The 22,528-nt window shown below is 49.3% G+C and overlaps 1 protein-coding gene across 3 annotated transcripts in view; it reads left to right on the top strand.

The window, feature by feature from the left end:
• Positions 1-410: 410 nt before the first annotated feature.
• ARHGAP25 (Rho GTPase activating protein 25) overlaps positions 411-22,528 on the top strand; it is a 32,295-nt gene continuing 10,177 nt past the window's right edge. Inside the window, exons 1-7 of one of the 3 annotated variants that reach the window (XM_035120641.3) lie at positions 411-839; positions 9,270-9,469; positions 13,562-13,652; positions 15,632-15,751; positions 19,076-19,280; positions 19,600-19,732; positions 20,636-20,709. In XM_035120641.3, the coding sequence (XP_034976532.1) occupies positions 779-839; positions 9,270-9,469; positions 13,562-13,652; positions 15,632-15,751; positions 19,076-19,280; positions 19,600-19,732; positions 20,636-20,709 (884 nt within the window). In that variant the 5' untranslated portion in view covers positions 411-778. Of the gene's footprint in view, positions 840-9,269; positions 9,470-13,561; positions 13,653-15,631; positions 15,752-16,226; positions 17,824-19,072; positions 19,281-19,599; positions 19,733-20,635; positions 20,710-22,528 lie in introns of those variants that run through there. The other 2 variants (XM_035120640.3, XM_035120642.3) reach the window with 2 other exon arrangements.

Below are 22,528 nucleotides of genomic sequence, written 5' to 3'. Positions count from 1 at the left end.
TGGGAGCTCACCCCGTCGAGGGGATTCGAACTGCTGACCTTCCGATTGGCAAGCCCTAGGCTCAGTGGTTTAGACCACAGCGCCACCCGCGTCCCCTCATAGGAGCCTACACAACACAAAACACTGTTGCTGTATGTAGGTTATATTTTATTTGTTTTTTATCTTATATTTTGGAAATGTACATCCAGTTGTTGTTTTCCTTTAAATTTTTTTAGGGGGCCCCAAGAGAGTGGGGCCCTAAGCTATAGCTTGTTTAGCTTATATGTAAATCCGGCACTGCCCACTCCCCAGTGCATGAGTAATGTACAAGCGGCAGCCCCCACTTCCTCAAATGCGCTAACATAGTAGCACCCATACAGCTCCATGAACCAAGCCTGCAAACTGTTTCAGGGTGTGTACATGTGCCGGTCTTAAAACATGTTTGCACATTAGCAGGGAGCTAAATGCAGCTAGAGCTCAGGTGCTCTCCAAAGCCCTTGGAGGAATGGGGGTGGGTGTGTGCAGGTTGGAAACAAACTGATATTTGCATTGCACCTAGAAATTGAAGAGACTGAACTGGAAAATAAAAATAGAGAAGTCCTCCTTTGGGTTTCTCACAGAAGATCACAGGAAGTTGTTGGCAAACCAACGTCAACCGAGACTTTTCTTCTTCTTTCATGTAAGCCCAGAAGGAAATTAAATATATATATATATATAGCATGCGCACACAATCTGTGGAAGGGATTCAGACCCGCAGTTCAGACACATCTGCGCAGACCTTCCCGCCACTGGAACCGGGATGTCTCTCAAGCTGCCACGGAATTGGGATTTCAACCTGAAGATGGACATGTCTAAAATAGGTACGGCTGTTTTTTTCTTGACTACATTTCTAGCCTGCAGCATAGATGGCCCTCCCTCATTTTGTCCTCTCAACGACCCTGCGAGGGAGGCTAGGCTGAGGCAGAATGACTGGCCCAAGGTCACCCAATGAGCTTCCTGGCTGAATGGCGATTTGTACCCAGATTTCTCTGGCCCTTGTCCAACGCTCTTACTGCTCTTGTTTCCCTAATCTCTTGCGTGTATCGAGGGCTGCTTGGGTTTCATGAGAACTCGGGAGTGAAGCTCCCCCTTTTAGCCAAAGGCAGACTTCCTCTGCTGTCACAAACCTCTGCACAACATTTCCCCCAGGCCGTTTTACAGAGGCCACGTCTACAAAAAGATGTCCAGATTAGCTTGCCTCCTTATCTCAGACATGTTGCCTTTCTTCTCTACGCATCTTATGATCTGATGCAGTGTCCACATTTCAGCTTTTAATTCTTTTTTTATATATAAAAAGGAGGAAGTTGGATTGTTCACCCTTTTAATTCTGCAAATGAGCAGGCAGTGATCACTCGAGGACATGAAGTTTCTATGCTCTGAAGTTCTGTCCTCCTCTTCTACAAGAAAGAAGATTCCACCTAAACATTAGGAAGAGCTTCCTGACAGTAAGAGCTGTTCGACAGTGGAATTTGCTGCCAAGAAGTGTGGTGGATTCTCCTCCTTTGGAGGTCTTTAAGCAGAGGCTTGACAGCCATATGTCAAGAATGCTTTGATGGTGTTTCCTGCTTGGCAGGGGGTTGGACTGGATGGCCCTTGTGGTCTCTTCCAACTCTAGGATTCTTTGAGCTCTTTGCCCACCCCCAATCCTTGCCACTCCATGCTCAACTACATCATGTCATTATTCCTCAGTTGCCCCTGTCTTTCTGGCCACCTCACAGCTTCTGAACAGAGGGAGCAAATGTTTGTCCCCAGGGCCTCTGTGAATAGACGGACCCAAGGCAGAAGGATTAACCACAGCAGTTCTGCAAGAGAAAAATATTTGCATGTCTATTGGTATCACTTGAATAAGCCCCTGGGGGAAGGGATAAGATCTTGCAGCAGAAAGGTCCTAAAGGGCATACTTTTCTCTCCTGCTCCTCCCTGGTCTCTCTGTCACAGGCGGGGCTCTAGGTCCTCATAATCGGGGTGTGAAAGCAGCAGCCCCACATCTGTCCTCAGCACCTGACACTCTCAAATCCGCTGCTGCTGTGAGTTGAAAAGCAGGACCTGCTGCATCGGCCTGTAGCCATGGCGGCAGGGGTGGGGCAGATTTGGGGACACCACCCCTGTCCAGAACAAGGCTGGTCTACCTGTGTCCTGTGCTCTTTCCAAGGTGGAAGAAGGTGCACCAGAGCCAACTCCTAGGGGCCAAGGGAGCTTTGGTCCCCCAATAAAATATTTGAGGGGCTGCCCCCCCAAGTTGATGGGCATTGCCATTCAAATGGTGTGTGTGCACCATGTCATGTGATTGACTATGTGGGGTGGGGCTTACCTGCCCCCCCAATGTTTTATTCAAGCTGTCACCACTGAGTGTGTGTCTTTCCTTTGCTACCTGCTTTGCACAAACTGTCTTCTTTTGGGGGTGGGCACAGGTAAGGTAAAGGTAAAGGTGCCCCTGACCATCAGGTCCAGTCGTGTCCGACTCTGGGGTTGCGGCACTCATCTCGCTCTATAGGCCGAGGGAGACGGCGTTTGTCCGCAGACAGCTTCCGGGTCATGTGGCCAGCATGACAAAGCTGCTTCTGGCGAACCAGAGCAGCACACGGAAACGCCGTTTACCTTCCCGCCGGAGCGGTCCCTATTTATCTACTTGCACTTTGATGTGCTTTCGAACTGCTAGGTGGGCAGGAGCTGGGACCGAGCAACGGGAGCTCACCCCGTTGCAGGGATTCGAACCGCCGACCTTCTGATCAGCAAGCCCTAGACTCTGTGGTTTAACCCACAGCGCCACCTGGGTCCCTGGAGGTGGGCACACTGTGGAACAAAACATTCTTCTGCGTTAGTGCTGTCAAACCTTCAGTTAATATGGATTTTCTGCCATTCTGTATAAGCTTCTAAATGTGACCAAACACTTGGTTACTTGAAGTGTGTCCCCCAAAGCACAGGAGATGCACAAGGGGTGCTGATATTGCAGCAGGGTGTGCAAAACGAGTAAGTCACTCTCCTCCTTCGAATGCTGCAATCAATAAACCCACGTAAGCTGGGCTAACTCCAGGGCCACTTTATTCTGAGTAATGGCACCAACCATCGGGCCGTTTAGCACATTCTCTCTGCTTCTCTTGACGTGGAGAAGGTCATCTCAAAATAAACTGAGAAAAGCTTTCACAAAATAACGGATGTTTCCAGCCAGGAGCACAACAAGCACTAAGGTTTTTTTTTTTTTTTTTGCTGAGCGCCTTGAAAACATGAAGCATTGCTTCTTCCTGCTTGTGTTTTGAGAGCCTGCAACAGGAACCACCCGGAAATGGCCTGCAGCCGACATTTCGTGTCTGAGCAGTTTTTTTTTCAGTGTGCAGAAAATGCCATCAAGGCATGTGCATGTTACATGCAGTTTCCTTTCAAATTGAAATATGAGGTGCACATTTTGCAGCTCTCTATGAACTTGCTCTTCTATCTGTAAGTTCTCCGGCTTGTATCTAAGCATCTGCTCCAAGCCTATTTGCATTCATTCCGCCATTGTTTTCACTGTCAGTTCTTTCGGAATCAGCGGTGGGGTTGGGGGGGCATCAAAGCAGTCCAGAAGGCAGGACACAGGTTGAGATTTCCTGCTGCACAAAGAACCACAGTTCTTGAGCAACTTGTTTGGAGAGACGGAATTTGTGCAAAACAGGGGTGCTATCCTTAGACCAGCTAAGCAGCTGCTAGAGTTTGAGGAGCACTGTTTTATACAGTTTAGTTTTTGTTATATCCTATAAATTTTGGATACTTTGCGTTTATTTTATATTTTGAAAGCTCTGATATATATATATATATATATATATATATATATATATATATATATATATCACACATACTTGGAATGGTGGAAAATTCAAGAGAGAGAAAAGAAAATCCTTCCATAGCTCAACTATAGAACTTGCTCCCATAGGTAAAGGGACCCCTGACCATTAGGTCCAGTTGTGACTGACTCTGGGGTTGCAGCGCTCATCTCACTTTACTGGCCGAGGGAGCCGGCGTACAGCTTCCAGGTCATGTGGCCAGCATGACAAAGTCACTTCTGGCGAACCAGAGCAGCGCATGGAAACACCGTTTACCTTCCCGCCGGAGCGGTACCTATTTATCTACTTGCACTTTGACGTGCTTCCGAACTGCTAAGGTTGGCAGGAGCTGGGACCGAGCAATGGGAGCTCACCCCATCGTGGGGATTCAAACTGCCGACCTTCTGATTGGCGAGCCCTAGGCTCTGTGGTTTAACTCACAGCTCCACCCGTGTCCCTAAATGGCTTTAAAAGAGGGTTAGATGAATTCATGGAGGGGAGGGCTATTGATGGCTCCTAGCCAGGATGGCTCTGTTCTGCTTCCATAGTCGGAGGCAGCAAAGCAGGCCCGGCTCTAGGGGTAGTCTCGGAAGCGCGGGGTGCCAGGGCGCTGGGCCGGCAGGTGGGCGCTGCGTGCTGCGCCCGCCCACTAGGGCGGGGGCGCCAGAGCGATCTCCGTGCCCCGGCGCCAGGGCGCCCGACCTGCTTGAGACGGCCCTGCAGCAAAGCTTCTGAATACCAGTTTCTCTGAACCTCACAGGAGGGGAGAGTTGCCCTCGTGCTTGAATCCTGCTTGCAACAGGCCACTGTGAAAACAAGGTGCTGGATTAGATTGGCCATTGGCCTGATTCAGCAGGCTTTTCTTACGTTCTTAAAAACAACAGCAGCAGCCCTTTTTGCTGCAATATTTCACACACACACACACACACACACCCTTGCAGACGTTTGTGCTGCTGGGAAATAAAGAGTGTTTTCTCCAGCAGAGGAAACAGCTTCGAACCTCTGGGAGGTTTAGATCAGAACATGGTGGTGGCAGGAGGGGAGGAAGTGATCTTCTCCGGAAGGTTTCTTTTCTTTAAAGGAAACAGTGGGAGACCTGATTATGAATCTCTGGTGTCTCGCCTTGATTGGGGCTTTATGAGACAGATCCACGAAGCTCTCGCTTAGCAAAAGCTGGGTGGCTCATCCTGTCATCATTTGTTCTTCCTGCAGCTTTTTCAGCCAAAAGGCTGATAATGACAAAGGCAATGAACTTCAAATGCCGAGGATCAAAGAAAGGAGGCAATACGTTAATTCCACCTTACGTGAGAAGACAAAAAAATGAACTGTGAGCGTACAAAAGAAACACAGAGTGCAAATGAGTCAAAGCAGGCATAGGGTCTCACTTTCCCTCTCCTGCTGCCTCGGTTATCACAGTTGTGTGTGTGGTTGATCAATGACTCAACAAGCATTTGGGCTGTTTGGAAACTCCACTTGCAGCTCAGATGCCATTTCTGGACATTGGAAGCTGCCCCATATGGAGTCTGATCCGTGGTCCTTCCAGGCCAACCTCCCCCAAGTGCATGCTCTCCAAAAGCTTGGGACTACAATTCTTTTCAGATCCAGCATCCTAAATTTGAGCCAGCTGGGGCTGATGGGAGTTGTAGTTCAAATCATCATCATCATCATCATCATCATCATCATCATCATCATCATTTTATCATTTATACCCCGCCCATCTGGCTGGGTTTCCCCAGGGCAACTTCCAGCACATATAAATGGTTTTTTTGTTTGTTTTAAGAAAAGAAAAGTGTTAACAACATCCCCAAGAACAACAGAAGAACCTGAAGCACCAGGCCAATATGGCCGATCTAGTCCTGTTCTCATGGTGTGCAACCAGATGCCCCAGTGGGAAGCCTGCAAGCAGCATTTGAGCCCAACAGCCCTCTCCCCTCCTGTGGTTTCCAGCCATGGGCATAGCAAAGGGGTGTGTGGTAGGTGTGGTCTGCCCTGGGTGTCCCCATTGAGGGGGGTGACAAAATGGCGGGCGGCCCTCACTGTGGGGCCTGGAGCGCACTGGAGCCACGTGCCCCAGGCACCCGCAGGCTCCATAATAATGATAGTAATAATAATAATAATAATAATAATAATCTCCTGCCAACCTAGCAGTTCCAAAGCACGTCAAAATGCAAGTAGATAAATAGGAACCGCTACAGCGGGAAGGTAAACGGGGTTTCCATGTGCTGCTCTGGTTCGCCAGAAGTGGCTTTGTCATGCTGGCCACATGACCTGGAAGGTATACGCCGGCTCCCTCGGCCAATAATGCGAGATGAGCGCGCAACCCCAGAGTCGGTCACGACTGGACCTACTGGTCAGGGGTCCCTTTACCCCTTTACCTTTACCCTAATAATAATAATAATTTATTATTTATACCCCACCCATCTGGCTGAGTCTCCCCAGCCACTCTGGGCGGCTCCCAATCGAATATTAAAACAACACAGCACTAAATATTAAAAGCTTCCCTAAAAAGGGCTGCCCTCAGATGTCTTTTAAAATTAAGATAGCTGCTTTTTCCCTTGACATCTGATGGAAGGGCGGGTGCTGCTACTGAGAAGGCCCTCTGTCTATTTCCCTGTAACCTCACTTCTCGCAATGAGGGAACCGCCAGAAGGCCCTCGGCGCTGGATCTCAGTGTCCGGGCTGAACGATGGGGGTGGAGACGCCTGCTGCCTCCCCCCCCAGCTGTAGGGCGCCTGAGGCCCTGGCCCCCATGCCGTGCCCTGTCCCTAAGGGCATCATGCCCCCCACCCTGTCCCTCTGGGTGCCGTGCCAGGAGCCCGAGAGCCTTTCTCTGCCTTGCTTGCTAGACAAGGCCTGTTCAACACTTGGAAGGCAAGGGGATTCTCTCTTTCTCGTACTTGCACCCGCCTCAGCACGGGGGCAGCTCCAAGGGTTTAGGTATACGCACTTTCCATGTATACCCAAGATGCGATTGCACTGCGATGAATTCACATCTTCTCCTTCTACCCACGACCTGATCCACAAGCCTCCAGCAGAGGGAGCTCATTAGCTAATAATGACACTTAACCTTTATGGAGTTTGAGAGAGTCTTATGCATTTACCTGGTGACAACAGCCCTGTAGAGCAGGTCAGGCCCCATATTACAAGTACTGAATCTGAGGAGGAGCCCACATGACACGGGCAGTTGAGTCTGCCTAGCTTCTGGTTTACCTCTCAGCAGCTGCAGAGTCCGACTCAAATCAGTTTCATTTCCACTTTGCACCTTATTGCATCGCTGCTGTGTTTCTGCTGAAGCAAATATTTGAATGGCCTAATTTAGCCATTGGCACTTTGGGGAGGAGTCTTAGCCTGATAGGGCTGTTGTTGTTGCCTTGGCTTCAACAGCACCTCCTGTTAAGGGATTTGGGACAGCAAAGTTGAGGAATGAATGGCCTGAATGCAGGGCCGGATTTAGGTGTGATGAGGCCCTAAGCTACTGAAGGTAATGGGGCCTTTTATATGTCCAGCTGTCAACAACAAATTGTCATTGTTTTTTGTGTTGAATATATTCTATAGCTATATGGTCATTTATGGACCTAGTAGGTATTTAAAGCCATTTTTATCTTATATTTTGGAAATGTACAACCAGGTTTTGTTCCTTTGATTTTTTTGGGGCCCCCAAGAGAGTGGGGCCCTAAGCTATAGCTTGTTTAGCTAAATCCAGCACTGCCTGGATGGAGATCGAGGCAACACAACAGAAATATAAAAAAACTGTGCATGGCATGGAGAAAGTGGATAGAGAAACACCCCACCCCACCCCGTCTCCCATAGGAGGCTGTCATGGCCACCAGCCAAGATGGCTTTAAAAGGTTGTTGGTGTCTGTCTGTCTCAAGAGACAATGGAGTGCACCTCCAGGGGTGATAGTTAAATTGCTGTGTTAGATGCTACAACCAAGTGATGGCATCCTCCAGACAAATGGATGGGTCTTTCCTCCACAAGCACCCATAGCTGCTAGGAAGGAGAACAATAGTCAGAGAGAGTTGTGGGTGAGCTGAGCTGGAAGAAGGCTGGCCGCTAGAGGCACAGAGACATGCTAGTTCTGTGCTGAATCCAAAGCTGCGCCTAATGGAGAAGAAAGATCTGTTGGGGTGTGAATGCTGTGAGCCCCAGTTTCACGTTCAGGATGTATGTTGTCAGCATCTGTCTGTCTCGAGAGACAATGGAGTGCGCCTCCAGGGATGAAACCAAACTGCTGCGTTAGCTGCACTGAAGTGACCTCCCTGGGGCACAAGCCACCCTGGTCTGCCCAGAGGACAAGGCGCTCCTCTTGTCCTCACTGATGTGGTCCAAAGGAAAGCAGAGCAAGACGTTTGGCACCAACAGGAGTTGCTGGAAGGAGGCGTACAAGGCTCCATCCAATTGTCTTAGGGACTCCACTCCGGATTAGCCTTTTCTTCTCCTGAAGATATCCTGCAAAGCAGTGGAGGTTTAGGAGCAGAGTTTTCCTTCTCCTAACGGGCTTCCTTCCCCTCACTTCCCTCCTACAGCACATGCAGAAATCACCTTTCTAACCATTGGACCCACTCTTGGTCTCACCCACTCAATCTGCTGGAGCCCTTCTTCACATGCAGGGGGATGTCCCTAACTCACTGAGCGTTTGAGGCCCACTGGCTACCCTCACTTAGTTTAGTCGGCCAGTGAAAGCTGTTTCCTGGGGTGTGGCCACTGTCCCACGCACGCGGACAGCTTTTAAGAGTCACAGGTGAGAGCTGAGTGGGGAGCAAAGGTGTACAAACTCCCCCAGAAGGAGCATTCCTCCTCCTCTGACACCCCAAAAGATAAAACAACAAAATTATCAATAAGAAGAATTAACAACAATAATTTCAAACATTCAAAGGTTAAAATAACAACAGACTGAAAACAGGTTAAAACTCCCATCAACTTTCTGAACATCTGATTAGGTTTAGAATCATACAGTTGAAAGGGGCCATGAGAGTCACCTAGTCTAGCAATGCAAGAATCTTTTGCCCAGTGTGGCATTCCTGGCACGTGACACAAATGTCCTGTCCTGATTTTTCTTGGTGGCTGCCGAGGAAGGCCCCGGCAGGTCCCCCTCGTTCCTGAACAGCCGCATTTAATAAGAAAATCTGATGTCCTGGTTGGTGGCAGCTTTCGGTTGCTTGCCTGCATTTGTAAAGACGAACGCCCACGCAGGAAAAAGGAAGTCCATTTGAACAAATAGCTGCAGTGGCTTCCTTTCTCAAAGCTACGGGCTGCCGTGAGCCCCGCCATCCGGCAGCAATACCTCCTTGGACTCACTCCTCTGCTCTTTGCTCCGTTGTGGAGGTGCAATGGTGGACTTTCCTCCCTGACGGGCTTGAGCCACTTCTGGGCCAGAACTGCCCCCTGGCTTTGCTCTGGGGTGTGGGTGTGTTCTCCCTGCTCCAGCTCACTGCCCCTCGCTTCTCCCCCAGTCCGCTCCCAGAGCATGATGGCCGTCGACCCGAAAGGCTCGGGCAGCTGGTCCCATCCTCCCAACCTTCTGGAGCGGCCCCTGAAGACCGGCTGGCTGAAGAAGCAGCGCTCCATCGTCAAGAACTGGCAGCAGAGGTACTTTGTCCTGAAAGGGCAGCACCTGTATTACTACAAGGATGAAGAGGACCTCAAGCCCCAGGTACTGTTCAGGAAGAGGGGCCAGGGGGATCGCCCTGGGCCAGGGGGAAAGAGCTCAGTCTCAGGCAGAACTGGCCCAAGATGTTCTGCCACCTGAGGCCCAATGGCCGCTTCTGCCACCTGAGGTGACTGAAAATGGCCAGGGGAACCCCCGGTGCTCTGAAGGTGGAGAAAAAAGGAAGCTGGAGAGGAGCAAGTGGTGGGGCAGTGGGCGACAAGCCCAGGAGATTGGGAGGGGGAGCACCCTTTGGTCCTCCAGATCTGCTGCCCCTCCCTACTGTCCTGAGCCTGCCGCCTGAGGCAACTGCCTCACAGAGCCCCATAAGTGGGCCGGCCCTGGTGGCAGGAGAGGCTGTGGAAGCAAAGTCAGTGAGGTTCTTGTGAGGTGGGCTTGGGGGGAAAAGGGCTGATCATATTGTCACACCTCAGAAGAGAGAGGCAAGATGGAGCTGCCCCTGAATTCTTCCCTGGCTCAGATTGAAATCCGAGCCGGAGAAGTGATTCTGGCTTGTCTCCTGCAAGTTCTCTTCTGCCCCACCCGCCCCACATGCAAGCTAGTGGAGCTGCTTCTCTCTGCTAGATTGTATGGGGAGGAATCTTGCAGGGGCAAAATCCAAAATCCAAAACCCCTGTAGTGCAGATATGGGAAGGGCAGGGGAGATGGGCAAGCCAGTTTCAGAAACTGTGGTTTGACGTAACCTTCTTTTGAAACCAACCAGTGTTTCCTAAAAACCATGATTCCTGCTCTGGACAATATGACAAACTAAGATTCAGAGAAAGTGGACAAAGGGGTGGGGGTGGAGAGCTGGTGGTCCTTCTCCTGGCTGTGGGGAGGGGCTGGGGCAGGGCTTGTGGAGGCTCCTCCCTGCTTATGCAGATCTCACTATACTTCAGCTAGCATAAGGTTACCAGAATTTTTTTCAATGAATCCAGGGACACTTTAAATAAATAAATAAAGTAAGTAAGTTCGGGACGTTGATGCTCCAGCGATGGCGGGTGCAGAGGGGCGGCCGCCGCCTTCACCTCAACCGCCATGTTTCCCCTTCCTCCAAGGCTTCTATCTCCTTTTCCCATGAGCCTGGGTTGTTGGTTTTTTGGTGGTGGTGGTGGTGGGGAAGCGGTGCGCGGTGGGTCAGGCATGGAAGGTGGAGAAGGAGGCCCGAGAGCAGCAGCGGCGGCGGCGAGGCTCGGGCAGCGCGATGCCTCCCTTCCCGTCGGAGCAGCGCCAATCCCATTCCTACTTGCGTGCAAGCAGGAGGGGACGGGGATCCCTCAGCTGGGAAAGGGGGCTTCCCGTTGCCCAACTGAGAGATCCCTGCCCCTTCCTGCTTGCATGCAAGCTCTGATCGGCAGCGTGAAGCCTCCCTTCACAGCTGAGTTGCTGGGGTCAGGGAAGGTGGAGGCAGCCCGGAAGCTGCATCTTAGAGCCCTTGCACCACCATCAGATGGGGATTTCCAGGCAGTTCCTGAAGCCAGCCAGAGCCAACTGAGCTACCAGGCTGGCTCTGAGCTGCTGAGGCTGCTGCTGCCGCTGCCACATTTCCAGGGGACATTAGATGAAATTAATTCTGGGGATGCAATTTGTCCAGGGACAGATTCACAAATCCGGGGACTGTCCCCAGGAGACGGGGACGTCTGGTAACCCTAAGCTAGCATAAAGTGTGAACCAGATTCTGAGCTTTAAACATCTTGGTAATGTTATCCAATATAAGGCCTTTTTAGTTTCCTCTGCATCTAGTGGCTTCCCACTGCTGACGTTGGTAGTGTGCCACAACCCCATATCTATCCTGTTGTTGCTTATGGAAAACTGCGTTTTGATACATTTCCCCCCCAAACCAGCTTCAATCTGAATTGAGAAGAACGATGGCGTAGCTGCATTTTTAGCTGGCAATGTGTACACAGCCTTGGTGGCGTTTTCATGTTTTAAGCGCTGGCTAAATATATACCCAGCTTCCTTCCCCGTTTCACAGAGCAGCTGGTATTACACTGGTGGACTATAAATTCTCCTTCTTTCATGATGTAGATTAAGATTCACGAAACCAGATTTTGTGACACCGTCACCAGAAAGTATGCAAGAAAACATTTGTAGAACGTTTGCAAAATGATAAGCTGCCTGGAGAGGGAACTTTCCCTTTCTTTTTCAGAACAGTAGAATTTGAGCCACCCCCTTAAGTGGATTCTGCCACTGGGGAGCTCACTCCCACAAGCTTTAAAGGTAAAGGGACTCCTGACCATTAGGTCCAGTCGTGACCGACTCTGGGGTTGCGGCACTCATTTCGCATTATTGGCCGAGGGAGCCGGCATATAGCTTCCAGGTCATGTGGCCAGTATGACAAAGCCGCTTCTGGCAAACCAGAGCAGCACATGGAAACATTGTTTACCTTCCCGCTGTAGCGGTTCCTATTCATCTACTTGCATTTTGACGTGCTTTCGAACTGCTAGGTTGGCAGGAGCTGGGACCAAGCAACGGGAGCTCACCCCGTCGCAGGGATTCGAACCACCGACCTTCTGATAAACCTCAGTGGTTTAACCACAGCGCCACCTGGGTCCCTTCACCCACAAGCTTTAGCAGTGGGCAAATGTTTAATGGCATGGATGTAATTCACCAAGGACAAGTCTTTTCAAAGGGCTCCTCAATAGAACCTCCATCTTCAAGAGAAGTCTATCTCTGAGTTTTAGGAGCTGGGCACAAGGAGCGGGAGAAGGTCACTGTTGCCTTTATGCCTCTTCTGCTGCTTCTCAGGGGCAGTGGGCTGACCACAAAATGGGGGGCTAGAATGATGCACTTTGCTCTGCCTCACCAAGACAGTTCTTTTATTTTTACTTTTCTGCACACTGCTGGGGGTGGAGGAAAGGCCTTTCCTCCCACCCCAAACCAAATTACCTCTAAAGACCCTCACTCATTGGCAGTGATCTTGTCAGCCCCTGCTCAAGAAACTCTGCACTAGGGGTAGCGACTGACTTACAATAAACAATGTACCCCCAAACAAATCAAAACCCGCTAAAATGGAGAAACATGGGCCCGGATCCTGTGCTTCGAGCAACAGGTTAATCCGCAAAGATCACTAGGTAGAGTCACCTAGAACCACAGAATTATAGAGCTGGAAGGGACCCCCAAGAGTCATCTAGCCCAACCTCTTGCCATGCAGGAAGAAACATTCATGGTGCGGTGGAGATGAACTGCCCATAGCTGCCAAGTTATCCCTTTTTAAAAGGGATTTTCCCTTATGCTGAATAGGTTTCCTCGCGAGAAAAGGGAAAACTTGGCAGCTATGGAACTGCCATCAAAGGCGCAGGAGCAGGGGCTGGTTAAACAGCTGGCAGTCTCATCTGCTAGAAGCTGCTTGGCTTCTCCGCCCCCTTCTGCCCACCAATATAGTTCCTCTCTTCTGATTTCGCTTCCCATTTGCACAGGTCCGTCCTGGGTCTCGCTCCACCCACACGTCTGCTTGAACCCCCTCCTGCCTTTGACTTTTGCCACAATGCTTCCTGTGGCAGGAAAAGACCCTGCAATGCCACACACTTAATCTGTCACACCCACGAGTTATCTGGCAATGATGTGCAATCTTCACGATAAAAATACTTTGCACCTTTTTAAAAAAAAATATAAAAGTGCAATACAGTTGAGTAACCATGAAAACACCCAAGGCAGCCCTTGCTACCAGTTTGGCTCAAGTCATCTGCCTTTTCCTCGTGACTGCCCTGACTCATGACATTGCTGCCTGAGCTCTTCCTTGGGCATGAAGAAAAGGCTGTGATTCCTTTCATTGGGGCAGGGCTGAAATTCCACCCTGCCTGCCCCCCGCCACCCGGTTTCCCAAAAATATTTTCCCCTTGCAAAAAAAAAAAACAGGGACTGATTTTCTGTTCCTTTCTGGATGGGGGAGTGGGGAGTAATAGCACCACAGAATTGTAGAGTTGGAAGGGTACCCCAAAGGCCATCTAGTCCAACCCTTTGCAGTGCTGGAATCACAGCTGAAGAATCAGTGACAGGCATGGCAATCCAAACTCTGTTTTAGAAACTTCCAAAAAAAATAGAGCATCTGGTTTCCAGGTAATAGGAGGACAACTTTGCTGCTGTTTCTGGTTTCAGGGATCGATGCGCCTTCACGGAAGCACCATCAGGGAGGTGGCAGCCACCGGCTCCGACGAAGTTGGGAAATTTATCTTTGAAATCGTCCAAGGTGAGCAGCCCTGAATGGCCTGGCGATTTCAGTCCTCCTTTCTTTGCTCTTCTTCGCTCGGTGACAAAGGCCCTGCCCATGCCGCCCAGTTAAACCAGTTAACGGTCATAGCTTCCCTCTGTGGTGCCCTTGGAATTTTCGTTCAGCTAAGAATCTGCAAGCCTCTCTTGCTTCCCTGAGCAGGAGGAAAGAAAGAAAGAAAGTACGTCTTCCTGCAGCGCATAGTTACCGTAAACTACAGGATTCACTCCTGCAGGAAGCAGTGATGGGCACCAAACCTATAGGTGGCTTCAAAAGAGGTTTAGACAAATTTATGGAGGGAGAAGCCTGTGGGAGGCAGTACTGCAGGGGTCAGCAAACGTTTTCAGCAGGGGGCCGGTCCACTGTCCCTCAGACCTTGTGGGGGGCCGGACTATATTTTGGGGGAAAAATGAAAGAATTCTTATGCCCCACAAATAACCCAGAGATGCATTTTAAATAAAACGACACATTCTACCATAGCTGCCAAGTCTCCCGTATTCCCCAGGAAACCCCCGTTTTTCCAGCTTTCCCCAGCCGAAAAAACGGATTTTTTTGTTTTCCCCCGGTTTATTCTGGCGCGGCCGCCATTTTGGAACTGGGCGGAGCATGCTCAGAAGCGACTTTTGATGCTGCTTTGCCCAGTTCCAAAATGGCTGCAGCATGACTTCTGGTGCGGCGGCCATTTTGGAACAGGGCAGAGCAGCATCAAAAGTAGCTTCTGAGCATGCTCCGCCCAGTTCCAAAAGGGCGGCAGCGCTACTTCCGGTCTGCTACTTCCAGTCCAGTCCCTTATTTCTCAGGCCGAAACTCGGCAGCTATGCATTCTACTCATGTAATAACATGCTGATTCCCGGACCGTCCGCGGGCCGGATTTAGAAGGCGATTGGGCCGCACCCAGCCCCCGGGCCTTAGTTTGGGGATCCCTGCTGTACTGTTTCTGAATCCCAGTTGCTGGAAACTGCAGGAGGGCAGAGGGCTCTTGTGCTTGGGTCCTGCTTGCAAGTTTCCCACTGGGGCATCTAGGTGGCCACAGTGAGAACAGGATGCTGGACTAGGTGGGCCACTGGCCTGATCCAGCAAGCTGTCCTGATGAGGATTCAAATTTGCTACACCTGGCCCCTGCCCCAATAAAAATGTTGGTACTGTATGCCACTGGCTGGAGTCCACGCCATCTGTTGCACACAAGGAGGGGAGTTTCCCAGTATCCTCTCTGCAAGCCTTTCTTAGTCTTAGTGCGCAAGGCAAAGAGAATTTAAAATAATGCATCCTTGATAGGTGGGAGCCCCTGCAGGGCAGTGGCTTCCAAAGTGGGTGGTACCTCCCCCTTGGGGTGGGGGTGGGATAGGGGGATTACGTAGGTGGGTGCTAAGAGGCAAGCAGGTAGCAGCGGGGCTAGATTCATTGCATCAAGTTCATCAGTTTTGTTGATTTAATTAGTTTAAACGGGGTTTTGAATAAATGTGCAATTAACTGTTGCCATTCTTAATTTCGTTGTGTTGTTACCTTCCTTAGCGGGTTGTGCAAACTGCTATTCTGAATCATGCTTTTTACAGGGTCTTATTATTGCTATTATGATTTATTAAATTTATATGCCACTGCTCTTCATCAAGAGGTACCAAGGTGGTTCACAGAATAAAAATACAAGTGAATATTTAAACCAAAACAACAAAACAATAACCCCCGCTTAGCACGCACTGGGGAGTTGTTTTTGGAACCAAGCGGGGAGTGGCCAGAACTGCTGTTTCCCCATTTTTTTAAAAAAGCTAGCTCTGAATAATGTTGATTTTAAGTGCGCTTTTTGGATTCAGTCCTGGGGAAGCACTGCTCCTCTGAGTCACTGCCATAATTTACAGGCAAAAGCCTGTTGGGGAAAGACATTAGTAGGGAGAGAAATCCATTTGCAGCATTTTCTCCACTTTCCAGGATGAGTAACTTGCTTCCCCCTCCCCTCCACGCAGGAATCTCGGGAGACCAGAATCGAGCGGGACAAGACTCTTACGTGCTGATGGCCAGTTCCCAGTCTGACATGGAGGACTGGGTGAAATCTCTTCGCCGCATGGTGGGGTCTCCCTTAGGAGGTAAAGGGGGATGCAAAGCTCTTTTGTATCAACATGCTTTTGGCCCAACCACCATTTAATGCACTTTCCATCCATTTCAGTAGGACAAGAGACATCCCCACTTTTCATCTTCATCACTGTGGGAAGTCACAGGATAAAATTTCCTGTGATGGAGGTTTCTGAAACTCTGAGGATGTGAGAAAGCTGTGGGGTTGCAGCATTGTGAGGGCTGTGTCATAGCCAGCCTCAGCAATGCAAGAGCTGTTGTTCTGTTATTCATTACCTGCCCTTCACCCCAAGATCCCAGGGCGGGTGGCATCATTAAAACACAATATTCAAAACAATTTGCAGTCTTAGAAATCGGATGAGTTCTAAAAGCATACATGCATGCTGAAGAGCCAGGTGTGAGTAAGGTGCTTTTGGTGCCAAGGATGCAGGTGGTGCTGTGGTCTAAACCACTAAGCCTCTTGGGCTTGCCGATCAGAAGGTTGGCAGTTCGAATCCCCATGATGGAATGAGCTCCTGTTGCTCTGTCCCAGCTCCTGCCAACCTAGCAGTTCCAAAGCAAAACCAGTGCAAGTAGATAAATAGGTACTGCTGTGGCGGGAAGGTAAATGGTGTTTCTGTCCGCCCTGGCTTCCGTCACGGTTCCGTTGTGCCAAAAGCGGTTTAGTCATGCTGGCCACAGACCTAGTAAGCTGTCTTTGGACAAACGCCGGCTCCCTCCTCCTGAAAGCGAGATGAGCGCCGCAACCCCATACAGTAGTTGCCTTCGACTGGACTTAACTGTACAGGGGTCCTTTACCTTTTGGTGCTGGAAAATGGGTGTGGAAGATCCATACTTAGCCCCTGATTTCCAGTTGAATGTTCCTGGGGTGGGTGTGAGTGAATGAGACATGTAGGGGTTAGTGTCGGACTAAGAACTGGGAGACCAGCGTTCAAATCCCCACTCGGCAATGACACTCGCTGGGTGACCCCAGGGGCCAGATCCTGCCTCTCGGCCTAACCTACCTCACAGGGTTGTTGGGATTACACGAAGAGGGGGACAACCTTGGAGGAAAAGAGTGGGACAGAAATGCAGCAAATAAACAAAACAAATATGCATTTTATTTATATGCCATATTTCCAACAAACTGCATAATTTTGTAATTAGTTTGGCCTTGGCAACAAGAGGCCACCTTAGTGGTGAAGACAAGGAGGCCTTGATGTGATGAGGACCCAGAGATGCTTGTGCCTGTTACTGGCAGATGGCTGGGCTTCCCTAGGCCACCTCATGAAGAGCCCACTGTTAGCCGCTTGTCATTGTAGACCTTGATTCGACTGCAGGCTCCAGAGCTCCAGAGCCCTGCCTCTGACATGGGCAACGTCATAACTGACACAGCCATATCCCTGTTGGAGAGACTTTGGGCTCCTGGTCGATCATCCACGGAGCATATTGATTTTTCAAAGTGCTTTAGTCTTTGGCCTCGTAACAGCTGGGGGAGGCAGGCTGTGGACACCCTCCCTTTTGAAGGCTGTGCCATAATTTCAAGGCAGAGGGCGAGATGTGATCCCAGGCCCCAGGCTGACTAGCGCTGAATCGTGGCGCCGTTTTGGAGGGAAATGACTGCCTCTTTCTTTTGCTGCAAAGAAGGGAGCCGTGATGTGGAGAGGGCAGCTTCAGTCTGAGTGAAGGAAGTCATATGCAGGACTCAGAGTAATGGAAGGAAGCACCCGTTTACTATGCACAATGACAGGTTTATGATGATTCTCTAAAAGCCAAAGAGCTCTTTGTAAACCGTCGGATCCTTGCCCCTCTTGGCGTTCCTGGGAAGAAGGATGTGTGGACGCTGGGCTGATTTGGAAAGGGAAGAGACTCCAGGATTTCCTTCAGAATCTGGAAGCAAGGATGAGAACAGGAGCCCGTCAAAAGGCATAGAAGCAAGTTCTGAAGTCCTTTCCAGGTTGGAACTTGGACTTCCCTGCCATCCTCTTCCTGCCTGGACTCCCGATGAAAGGCTGGGAGTTGGGTTTTTGCTTTCCAGACCTGGAGATGTTCTTTTGCTGGGAGTACAGGAAGAAGAAGCAGCAGCAGCCCATGGCCCACAGGAAAGGTACTGCTGCTGCCTCCTTAAATGCCAGCCTCTTAGAAATTCCATGCACAGTGTGGCCTTCGTTTTGACTGGTGCAGCAGCAATGCACACAAATGCGTCCGGAGCTCTCTGAAGAGGCGGATTTAGGAGAGTGCAACCGGTTTGCCTGCCCTGGGCGCTGAGCTGAAAGGGTGTTTGCAGGGGACACTGCAACAATGACGATCAATGGAAGGCAGGGGGTAGGGGGCCTGAATTTTGGTGTTGCACAGGGTGCTGCTAAAAATGTTGAAGCCCAAAGCCCGCCACTGCTCTCTGTGTGTTACACAGCAGGACTTGACTTGCCAAATGCCGAGAGCCATTGAAAAGCTTTTGTCTCTAAAGTGGTGAAATAAACTGGCAGGGATGGCTGAGCTGTGAGTCAAGGAAGTCTCTGGTTCAAATCTCACCTCTGCAATACTCAGTAGGTAGTCTTAGGAAAGCTACTATTCTCCCCCCTTCTCATCTACCACAGGGGGATGAGAGGAGCCTACATTGCAGGGCTGTTGTAGTAGCTAGTAAGGTTTTTGTGTGTGTTATTTCATCATTTGTACTCTCATACATTTTTTAAAATGCAAAAGTACTTTGTTGTTTCATTTTTTGCACTTCTGTATTTTTTTAATTTAACAGAATTTCAGTTAAGGGTCATCCACAGGAGCCTTCCCTCAATCTGGTGCCCTCTGGATGTTTTAAATAAGTGCTTGCCAAAGTGTTTTCAGCACACACCCCACCCCTAGAGGAGCACTAAGGGGCAAAAGGGTGGCTCTAGTAGTGTACATGGCCATCAGACTTTGAAAAGCTGGCATTACTGGATGAAGTCCATCCATTCTGTTGAATTAATTAAACTAAATAGTTTTCATTGGGTTTTGAATAAATGTGCAATTAATTGTGACTGTTTTGAATCTTATTGTGCTATTATCTTCCTTAGTGGGTTGTGCATAGGGTAGGGTAGGGGGGCCCTGGGGGTGAGTTTATGGAAACAAGGGGACAGTGGCCTAAAAAAGGTTGGGACCCACTGTTCCCAATTTTGGACTACAAATCCCATCAACCCACCAATGCTGCTGTCAGACCAGCGTCATATGGCTGGTGGGAGTTGTAGTCTGTAAAATCCGGGCAGGCTGATCTATAGGGATGCAGAAACAGAACTGAAGATTAAGTGGGCTGGTTCCCGGATAGGACCTTTTGAGAACCCATCTTTCTTTTGTGTCTTCTTCTCCCCTCCTCCCCCCCACAGTAGTTTTTGGGCAACAGCTGGTGGAGACCATGGTGTATGAGCAGAAATTTGGGCAGCATCAGGTCCCCATCCTGGTTGAGAAATGTGCCGAGTTCATCAGGAAGCACGGCCTGAACGAAGAGGGCATCTTCCGACTTCCTGGCCAGGACAACCTGGTGAAAGAGCTGCGGGATGCCTTTGACGCAGGAGAGAGGCCGTCCTTTGACCAGTAGGTGGCGCATTTCTCAAGGGAATCCATGGCTGCAGGTTCTAGGGGATGTGATTGACCTTTAGATTTCACACCCCACATTCTCCCCACACTTTAGGCTCACATGCATGCCTTCAGAGAGATGCTGGAATAAAAGTGTTTTGATAGGAAGCTCTATTTGGGTGCTGAATTATGCCCCACTTTTGAAGTTTCTTAAAGCGAAACCTAGAGTTACACGAGTATGACTCGTCCCCGTTTTTCCAGCACTGTTTGTGGGGTCTGCTCCTGCCAGGAGCAAGGTCCTTTGGATGCCTCTCTATCTCCTCTCCTTATTTTGCAGAGACACAGACGTGCACACGGTGGCTTCTCTGCTTAAACTCTACCTCAGGGAACTCCCTGAGCCTGCCATTCCTTGGACACAGTATGAGGACTTCCTCTTGTGCGGCCAGCTCATGACGGCTGATCAGGCAAAGGTTCGGAATAACGCACCTCTTATCAGCATTCTCATGTTATTTTCTAGGATGCAGTGAATGTGCACACTTTTTGTATGGGTTATGTAAACAGCCTGAGCTGCCTTGGGATACACCTCCAAGGGGCAGTACAGCGCTATCCCGGAAGTCAAACAGAATCCGTTCCGGAAGTCCATTCGACTTCCAAAAAGTTCGGAAACCAAGGCGCGGTTTCCGGTTGGCTGCAGGAAGCTCCGGTTTCCGGTTGGCTGCAGGAAACAACTTTCGTTGTTCCCGCAAGGGGACAATGACAATGACAATAAAGATAAAGATATCTAAAGAAAGATATCAAAACCACTTGAACCAATGCTTTGTAGGCCTGGGAGAAGTGCAAGGATAAGAGCTTTTGGTATTGAAAAAGACTACCTCAGAATGTTTTTAAACGGAGGTTTGGGGGTCGGCTGTTCGGGATCCTTTAGCTGTGATTCCTGCATTGCATGGGCTTGGACTTTTGTTGTTGTTTAGTCGTTTAGTCGTGTCTGACTCTTCGTGACACCATGGACCAGAGCACGCCAGGCACTCCTGTCTTCCACTGCCTCCCGCAGTTTGGTCAGACTCATGTTTGTAGCTTTGAGAACACTGTCCAACCATCTCATCCTCTGTTGTCCCCTTCTCCTTGTGCCCTCCATCTTTCCCAACATCAGGGTCTTTTCCAGGGAGTCTTCTCTTCTCATGAGGTGGCCATGGGAAGTATTGAATCCCAAAGTATTCAGGATCCTTTAGCTGTGATTCCTGCATTACATGGGGTTGGACTAGATGAGCCTTTGTGTCCCCTTCCAAGTCTACAATTCTATGAAATGATCATGTTATTTTGTGCCAGGGATAAATGCTTGTGACAACTGAAAACCCAGCCTTATCTTCTTCTAGGGTCATCAACAGCTAGTGAAGCAGCTCTCTCTTCTGCCTCGGGACAATTACAACCTCCTCAGTTACATCTGCCGGTAGGTGCCCATTCACTGATGTATCCGTAGCTTGCCATTTTATACCAGGAGATGTACAAGTTGCCACAGCCAAAACCCTCTTGCTGTCAGGGCGCTCATTTGCAGACCACAGTGTGCTGTGAATTTCAGTCCCAACTTTTGGCACCTTCACATAGAAGTCTTAATCTTCTGTTTGTCCAAGAAAGAAGTAAGCAGAAACATTTGGTAATTTTCAAAATCTTCAGGACTGGGACAAGCCCCCTAAGTAGCAAGAATGTGTAGAGCACTGGTTTTGTTTTAATATGTATGTTTTGGTCTCGTTTTGTATTTTTATGTTGTGAACTATCCTGTGATCTTTGCATGGATGGAAGTATAATTTTTTAATAATAATAATAATAATAATAATAGGTTCCCAAAGTGGGCACTGGAGATATAAATGACAGGTATCATTGGACCAAGTTTATAAGTTTTGTTGAATTAATTGTTATATGTAAAAAAAGCAAAAAAAACATATATATATATATTTTAAAAAGGGGCCGAGATGCTTTCCTTCCATCAATACACAGATGAAGTACCGTATCTGCACAGGCTAAACTTAGAAAGTGTTTTTTAAATAAAATAAAATAAAATGCAATCAACTTGCAGCTCATGCATGGCTACTTGTGTAATTTCAGCTTTACGTGCTGCCGACCAGCCGGTTGAAATTGCACAAATTAAGCTCATGGGAGGGGGAGAGCTTAAAAGCTCTATTTTTTGCTTGAGGGGGACAAGACCTTTTTGGCATTCCGGGTCTGGGAGATAAGATTGCTTGCACAGTTGCGCTTCCAAGTGGTTGTTTTGAGTACCTACGTACATACATACATACATACATACATACATAAAGGTAAAGGTAAAGGGACCCCTGACCATTAGGTCCAGTCGTGACCGACTCTGGGGTTGCGCGCTCATCTCGCATGATTGGCCGAGGGAGCCGGCGTATAGCTTCCAGGTCATGTGGCCAGCATGACAAAGCCGCTTCTGGCGAACCAGAGCAGCGCACGGAAACGCCGTTTACCTTCCCGCTGTAGCGGCCCCTATTTATCTACTTGCATTTTGACGTGCTTTCGAACTGCTAGGTTGGCAGGAGCTGGGACCGAGCAACGGGAGCTCACCCCGTCACAGGGATTCGAACCGCCGACCTTCTGATCAGCAAGCCCTAGGCTCAGTGCTTTAACCCACAGCGCCACCTGGATCCCAATACATACATACCGGTAATTTTATTTGTATGCTGCCTTTTGATAGTTCAAACCATGTTCAAGGCAGCTTACAACATGAAAAAACCCAAAAATCACGACATAACAAAATTACAGTAATAAACAATAAACAAAACTTCAAAAAACAAACAGCCAAATTGAACAATTTCCACATGAATCATAGTAAGATTTAAAACAATGATGCAAAAATTAATACCGATAACAGCAACCCTCCCCCCCCTCCACACACAGCCCCCTAAACAGTACTCCAACCCAAGACCTCACCTTCCCAGGCCAAGGGGAAAAGGCCTGCAAGGCGCAGGGAGCAGGTCTTCCAGGACTCGCAGCCAAGACGGACTATTTGCAATTTTGACTTTACACACAACTCGCCCCACTGCCCTAAAGCATAACCCCCGTGCAAATTGTGAGTTGACTGTAATAATAAAAACAAACAAACCTATGGACCTGTTGTTGCTGGACTCTCACTGTCAGGGATGCTGGTGGCTACCCTCGAGTAACGATGCTCCACACCTTCGTGTCTTTAAGACTTTTATTGGTGCACTAGTGTCATTCAGCCCGTTAAATAAACGGGCGCTAGAACATATGTG

This window comes from Zootoca vivipara, chromosome 6, assembly GCF_965207765.1.
Source record: "Zootoca vivipara chromosome 6, rZooViv2.hap1.1, whole genome shotgun sequence".
NCBI lineage: Eukaryota > Metazoa > Chordata > Lepidosauria > Squamata > Lacertidae > Zootoca > Zootoca vivipara.
This window is presented reverse-complemented; position numbering and strand designations above follow the sequence as displayed.